The 8,016-nt window shown below is 33.8% G+C and overlaps 1 protein-coding gene across 4 annotated transcripts; it reads right to left on the bottom strand.

Annotated features, from left to right (window-relative positions):
* LOC110264314 (protein SHI RELATED SEQUENCE 1-like) lies at positions 3,577-6,461 on the bottom strand. 4 transcript variants are annotated; one of them, XM_021106129.1, is made up of 3 exons: positions 5,860-6,461; positions 4,693-5,387; positions 3,577-4,341 (listed from the first exon to the last, which is right to left on the bottom strand). In XM_021106129.1, exons 2-3 carry the CDS (start codon positions 5,366-5,368, stop codon positions 3,974-3,976), a joined length of 1,044 nt encoding a protein of 347 aa, XP_020961788.1. In that variant the 5' UTR covers positions 5,369-5,387; positions 5,860-6,461; the 3' UTR covers positions 3,577-3,973. The 4 variants fall into 4 exon arrangements, with proteins under 4 accessions (XP_020961788.1, XP_020961786.1, XP_020961787.1 ...); XM_021106127.1 differs by having other exon boundaries at positions 4,693-5,559; positions 5,702-6,459; XM_021106128.1 differs by having other exon boundaries at positions 4,693-5,559; positions 5,860-6,459.

Here is an 8,016-nt window from a genome sequence, read left to right as displayed (position 1 = left end):
TATAATTATTCTGTAATTGTGATTTGACATGTTTAGTGTCACTAGTTCTATTGTCTACAGGCTATAGGAATTAGGAAAGGAGTAGTTCTCTTCAAAAATAAAAAACATAAAATAAAATAAAAAAGATTTTCATTTTCAAGAATCTTTGTACCTACTTTTGTCTTAACGGTGCCTTAATGACAATGTATATAGTAACATGAATTCCGTCATGACAAGCTTAGGTTTCATTTACCATACACGTGAGATAACAGTCACTTCATAGCCTTCTCTGAGATTAATTCACAGTTCGAAAACATAATTAACAAATTAAGGGACAACTTTTTCTTTTGCTGCGGTTGAATCCATAACCTTAATTTTCATGAATAGTGCAGATTAATTGCATGGTCGTACCATTAGTCTTAAAAGGAGTTTATGATATAGCAGCTAGCGACCAACTCACTTATTATATAAATTAAAAAAAGTTTAGCCATAAAGCAGTCAATTTTTAAAATAAAAACTAATTTTAAAATAAAAAAGTATAGGTAACCAACAATATTTTTGAACAATGTATAAATAATGTGAATTAATAAGGTTAAAAGAGTAAATTTAATTAATAGCATTAAATTAAGATGTAGTATATTTTCATTTGATTGGTGGTTGTTCGTATTGTTCAAAATATTCATTGTTTATCTAACATTCTACTTTTAAAATTTAAAAAATTAAGTTTACGCTAAAAAAATACGCATTCTCTTGCTTTTTTTTTAATCTCTTCTCTTTTTTTCTCTTTACTGCTACTCCTTCTCTCTTCGCATTATCTTTTCATCACCTTTAGAAGTTCTTATACAATTATTTAAATGATTTTTTTGTTAAATTTTAAAGGTTTCTTTTAAGAAATTTGAATTTTTTATTAAGTTTTAGATGTTTTTTATAATAATTGTAGATATTTTTTCTATTAAATTTTGGATGTTATTTTTTAAAACATAAGAAAAAATTCAAAAATTAAAAAATTTATATCTAAGATTTTTTTTTATTAGATTTCTTTTATAGTTCATCCACTAATTGGTTAGAATTATTGTAAATCAAATTATTAACAACCTTGGCTATTCGCAAATAAATAAACTGCAGAAACAATTGAAGCAATAAGGATATATATGATACATACACTCTTTTTTCTTGCATCCCAATTCCGAAGTTCATCAATCATTTTAGCATTCCTAAAATTAAAGATGGCATATATATCACTCGCATCGTTTAATTTGGACTGCATGTTCAAAATTTATCGTTATATTTTCAGGTTTGGATGGGGATTAAAAATTCAATTAAGTTACAATATAATAACTATATTTGACTTTATAGCACTAGCTATACGGTGAAACTTTACATGCATGGCAGCATGAAAGCATTCCAGTTACACCTTATAATCTTCCAATAATAACAAGAAAATCCAAAGGTCTAATTATTAATTAAATTTCTATATTTTTTTTGTATGTTTCAATCAGTGGGTAACTTAAACAGTATTTTGGGGGATTAATACTTTGAAATTACTAACACCTTACATATAGGATACTCTAGTAAATAAAAATGTACTACTTTAATTTTCACCTTACATCAGTCTTCTTCAATTTAAAGAAGATTTAGATAGACGATGACATTATACCTGATAAATATAAAGAATACTGTGTATAATATATTGTTTACAATTAAAGGAGCTCAATAATAATGTAATTTGATATATTTTTAACGGTGATTTTATCATTAGCGCAACATCGATCATTCCATCTTACTTTATTTGTGCATGTGTGCGTTGCCTTTTCCGGACTACTCTCATGCTTTGAGTGATTTTCATTATGATGCTTCTTCTTAGGATGAACTAGCTTAGCAAAAATTAACGTTTTTCAGCATAACCAAAGCATTGACATGAACGATATGGTGTCACAACTACTTTCTTTATAATGTTCTTCTCCCTCTCTTCTTTTTCTCTTGATGCATGCATGTGGCCAACAGAAGTGACTAGACTTGAGCTACAATTATAGATTCAACTCTTTTTTTATTCCCTCTATGGTTGTGTCCTCTAAAAGGCATAAAATCCAGTCTACTTTAATCCTCAACTGATCTTATAATCATGAAGATCTTAACAAAAGCTTCGATAACATTTTGCTGAAGCTTCTTCTATAGGAACAAGTTTGAACCTAATAATAACCACACTCACAATAGAAATAATCTTTTTAATAAATTGTGTTTAAGATTTTTTACTAGTCATGCACTAGACTAATCATTAGACTTTAGAGTGTAATAGTTATCCACATATTTAGGAATGGTCAAGAATTTAAATTTTTTAAAAAATTAATTGAATAATGTGTCAAGCAGCCTAATAACAATTATATATATAGGACAAACTCTAAAATCATCACATTCGAATTAAATGAGTTTACATTAATATTCTAACTTAGTTTAAGGGGTGAGAATTGTCAACACTAATAAAAACTATTAAGACTTTAGATATAATGTAGAACTCTAATAGTATTGATTCACCTCTAAAATAATAAATTTTTAAAAAAATGATATTTAAAATAATGATTGCTGAGTGGCTGATTGTTCTAATTAAATGAAGTGTTTACCAAATGGACCCGATGAAGGAATCAAAGGGGTTAGTCCACATTTAATTTTTATTTGTTTTCCTAGATATGGACAAAGGAACAATAGGGTACATAGGTTAACGATGCAATTAACTTTCTCTAAAACACTATCTACGTACTGTCTATAAACATGATAAACACTAGCAAAGGAAGAAGAAGAGGAAAAATAGAGAAAGAAAAAAGTATGGGGAGGTTATTAATAAAGACTATGGAAGGTCACAATCAGCGGAAGGTTGTGTAGCACATGTTATGGGCCAGTTATTACAAAACTAGGGAAATTTTCTGTAGGAGTTTCTGGTTCTTCCTTATGAACTAAAAGAAGCATTCTAGGAAAGTATCATTAACCCTATAAAACAATGTGTACCTTGACCTATATCTTTGGTAGCAGCATACACTTATATGCATAAACATACATCACATGCACATACTTTTAGAAGCATTTAAACGTTATGTGCCAAATTAAAGAAGATGACTTTTCCGACTTTAGAATATGGAAGTCACATCCATGGATCATGGTTGCCTATTCCAGTGGCTAAATTTTATTGTTGCTCAGAGAAGTAGTTGGTGTAAATGCTAGTTGTAATTCTCCATTTATACGTAACATAATTATGAAATATCAATGGTATAGAAGAAAATAATGCGCGCAGAATCCAGATTTCACTTTAAAGGCTGGACAGCTCTACCTGCTATATAGTTGCGAAGTTCGCAATGCATGGAAGAGACAAAGAAAAAAAAGATGGAGCATTCTTCGCCTGTTTCTCCCAAGAAATTAATGGTGATAAATGCAAATTTTAAGAGGATTTTGATACTAATAATAAAAAAGGATAGAAAAATATTTGAATTTCTACTATGTTAAACCAAACACGGAACCTATTTCGTTCCATTTTAATCCGGCAAGCAAACGGGTAAACAGGAAAAAGCGGCTTCGAGTTCAGCACCGAGCAGAAAGGCTCACTAACTATTAACCCAGAAAAAGAAAAATTACATAAACTAACAAATCAAATCAAATCACCGCCATAACCGAAAAACTTAACATAATTTAGTGCACACACATCGATCAAAATAATGCTGTCTATGCCGAGGAAAACGGAACACACAGTCCCACATACAATCGGAGAAATCAAATTCAAAATCATTTTTATATGAAAAGTGGGTCTAATGCCGAGATAAATCATGAAAACCTGAATTGACATTGGCATTTCGATAACATAAAACAAAGTGACAAACATCCTCGCGGCCCCTTTTAACTTGGTCATGGTCATAGACTCTCATAACCGTTTTTCCAAATAACAAGGCTGGATAGAAATTCAATGGTGTTACTCCGAGAGAGTTAGCTAGGGAGAGTGCAGGTGTGTATGTTAGGACTTTGGTGGTGGGAAGAATTGCGTACCAGCCATGAAAGCGTTGAGTGGAGCCGGGTAAAGCGAAGAAGGGTCAAAGGGGTTCCCAGCGGTGGTGGTTGCAGCTGTTATGAGGCTGAGTTGTTGTTGAGGTTCAGCTCCTCCTCCTCCTCCTCCTCCAGCGGAAGAACCCTCGGCAACAATGGCAGTAGTGTAAAGTCCTTGGGGACCTTGATCGTAGAGAATTCCCTTGAAAACATGGCCTCCGATGTTGACAGCGGTTTGATATGCATACTGTTCATCTACACTGTCTATTGCGCTAACTTTCACACACCTAAACACCGCTGATGAGCTTACTTCTGAAGGGAATTGACCCAGTTCCAACCCTAATCATAATCATCATAATAAGGACAAACAAATAAAATCAAAAAAAGAATGCAATTAGCCCACTCTCCAACCAAAAAGGGCTCACATGGAAATTAAACCTAAATAATTTCGTCAGTTTTACTTGAAAACAGTGACGGAATTTGGAAATAGAAGAAAGAGAGAGGGACAGAAAGGATAAGGACAAGCATATGAAGCTAGTAGTGTAGTTTCATTTTCACAATTCACACTCACAGTCACATGATATGAATCCATCATCATTCATTGGTTAGGTATAGCATTCTTCTTCTACTACTACTCAATATCTCACTCACTGTACTGTATATAAAGATAATATATAATAATATATGTACCTGTGGTGGTGATGGTGGGAACAGGAGGAGCGCAAGGAAGAGTGTCAAGAGCTGGATGAGTGTCTCTGTGTCGTTTAGAAGAAGTGTCTGCACTGTGCAATTGCTGTTGCTGCAAGGCAGCGAGTTGTTGCTGTCGTTCACGGCGTTTTGCGGCGGGAACCCAAGTGCTCTTCACGTGGGTTTGGCACTGAAACCCTCGGCTCTTACAACAAGTCCTGCATCTCAGGTGAGCACAGTCTTTCTTTGCTTGGTTCCCGCAGTCCTGGCAGTTTACGCCACCGCCACCGCCGCCGCTCCCCGTGCCTCCACCACCACCGGAGGACCTCATCATCGTCAGTCCAAATCTCGTCGACTCATCCGAGACACAGAAGGAGACGCCTTCGTCGTTGGAGTTGTTGTTGGAGTTGTCGTTGTTGTTGTTGTTCCTTCTATGTTGATGAGTACTAGGACCCACCCCAAACGAGTAGTAGTTGCTGAAACCTTGGTTTTGGTGGTAGGGCTGCGGCCATATCTCGAATCCTCCTTTGTTGTACACCTCCTCGTTGTTCCTGAACAAGAATAGGCTATTGCTGTTGTGATGGTCTTGATGATGTTTTTCTGCTACTCTTTCTCCTTCTTCTTCCTTGTTGCTGTGTGGGCCAGCTCCCCTTCCACCTAGAGAGAAGAACCCAGCCATTTGTTGTTGCACCCAAAAGCTGAAACTATCCCCAATTCAGAGATAATATCATCCATAGCAGATAGAACCTTCGCGAATCTTTAAAATACTAGTGCACTCAGCTCGCACCAACTTGTATTCAATCGCATACTATTACGTACTAGGAGGACTAACTAGTGCTTCTGTTTAACCCAAACATCGTCCTACTACAGCTGTTTAAATTGCATAAACGGTGGGTTACGTTTATTTGCAGATACTTCTTAATTTTTTGCTTAATAATTTTTACCTAAGCAATCTTTCTTTTTTTCTTTTTAAATAAAATTTTATGTCATTCTCTCACCCACTCAACTCAACTGTGAATTGTGCGGGAGAGGCGTCTCAAGTTTGATCTTGTATGGACTTGTTTGGGCATTTGCAGCTTTTGCGGAAAACTGTTTTTTTTTTTTCTTTTCCTGCTCAAACTAAAACGAAATTAAAACATTAAAAATAAAAAAGAACAAAAAGAAAAAGACCTTTCAAAGAATAAAATGACCAAAGAAAACAGGATGTTGGGTTTGGTGTATGTTGCTGCTGGCTGATCAATTCTCTTGCAGTAGCTGCAGTTGCAGTTTTAGTTTCTCCAAATCAAAGGCAATTATGGCACGGAATTAGAGCCCCTCTCTCTCTCTCTCTCTGCTACGCCGCCATGGTAACTGCACCCATCCACTCTACTGTTCAACTATCATTTATGAATTGTGGTCACCAATCCAACCATCTCTCTCTCTCTCTCTTGCTTTTAGACTGTAACTGTAGACTGTATCTCACTATATCCTACAAGAGCAATTCAGACGGGGTTGGTTTTGTTGTTGCAGTGAAGCACACTCAAGACTTGAGGAGAGAGAGAGAGAGAGTATGTCTCTGTGTGTGTCTCATGTGAGTGTGAGAGAAAGAGAGAGAGAGGGTGTGAGTGTGAGGGAACATGAAAATCTATCACTGCCAAACCTCTCTACAGTTCTCTTTCAGTTTCAGTAAATCTCGGCCGGGATGAGTGAATCACAGTTCTGCTTTGACCATCCAACGGACACACATCCGACACGTGTCATTTAATCAGCTTTTGCTTATTCGTCCTTGCACCGGAAAACCCGGTGGTACTTTCTCTCTGACCCTTCCCGCAATTAAGAGAGATGGATAGTTTTCTTCCCATTTTTTATTTGATAATACTCTACATGGTAAGCAATCTCATTTTCCCCTATTTTGGAAAATACTTTACAGTGTGAAGCACTCAGAATGCATCTACTTCCCCATTTCATGATACCTCAAAACAAAATTTAACTTAGAAATTAAATCTAAGTTGTTTATTTGAAGAAAAATATTAGAGAGTTATTAAAACTTTTATTATTTTTATTAATTAATTTAATTTTTTTAGTTTAATAATTTAACAATATATTTTTATTTCATATATTTAAATATTGATAATTAACTGATAGCAAAAAAATAATGAACGAGCCAAAAATAATAAATTCGGCGGTGTAGCATTTCTCTTAATTAAATTAACTCACTTTTTTAACGTAGATGATATGGTATTGTTCTTGAAAAGCATTTACTTTTGTTAGATAATTAATTCTCTTACATAATTTAAATCAGACTTGCTTCGTTTTTTTTCGGTAGATAAATAAATATATATGTCAGCTAATCAAGAATACATAATATAGATTCTTGCAAAAAGTATACTAGTGCTCAAATTAATATGAATCTATATTCCCGATGTGGTGCCCTATGGAATAAAGAACGTACCTTTTTCATGCTTTGAAATTTTTTCTTTTTTTTACGGATGAGTTCTGGAAAAGATGACTATTTCGTGCAAGTAATTAACGTAAGATGTTTGTTTCTTCCGAGTAGTTAATCAAATAAAACCAAGTTATGATTATGAGGTAAGTTATAATATAAATGGAATAGAACAAAATAATTCCAATTTATGCTTAGTATATCTAAGAAATTCGCTTGCAGCCCAAATCCAACCATTATCGTGTTATTCTTGGCACGTTCTTACTCTCTCTAATTATCGCCATTTTTAAACAAAAAATTTGGAGTGATATAATGAAGGTTAATTAATAATAGAAAAAAAGACAAATAATTTCTTAATCTTTTATCATAAAAATAGATAAATCTCTTACTAAATTAAAATAAAAGTAGGTTTTACTTTTTATAAATAGAAATTATTTGAATTCGATATGAAATGATTTATGTATTTTTTATTTACAAAAATAAAAAATTTATTCATAATTCAATTTGACAAAAAAATTATTTATTTTTGAGATAAAAGTTCAAAAACTGACCATTTTCTCTTAATAATAAAGTCCTAGGGGGTGGTGTATTTTTACCTGTCATATACTATCAGCTAGTAGCCTGTATTATTATATATCGTTTGTTTTTTCCTCAACATTGTACTCGTCCCCATATGCCTCGTATTCCACTCAAAATTCTTCGCATAATGATTACATAATTGACTTAATTGAAATTTAGCATAATTGATGGATGGATGGATAAATTTGATTGGAGATATTATAGAAAAAGAGTTTCTTATTGGAGATCAGAGGTCAACAACACCTGGGATGCAAAATTAGGCCAGACACAGGAGCATAGGAAATGCATGCTTCCCATCTCGTCTACAATGGGCCTCTCACACGGGC

Source organism: Arachis ipaensis, chromosome B07 (genome assembly GCF_000816755.2).
Source record: "Arachis ipaensis cultivar K30076 chromosome B07, Araip1.1, whole genome shotgun sequence".
NCBI classification, from domain to species: Eukaryota; Viridiplantae; Streptophyta; class Magnoliopsida; order Fabales; family Fabaceae; genus Arachis; species Arachis ipaensis.
This window is presented reverse-complemented; position numbering and strand designations above follow the sequence as displayed.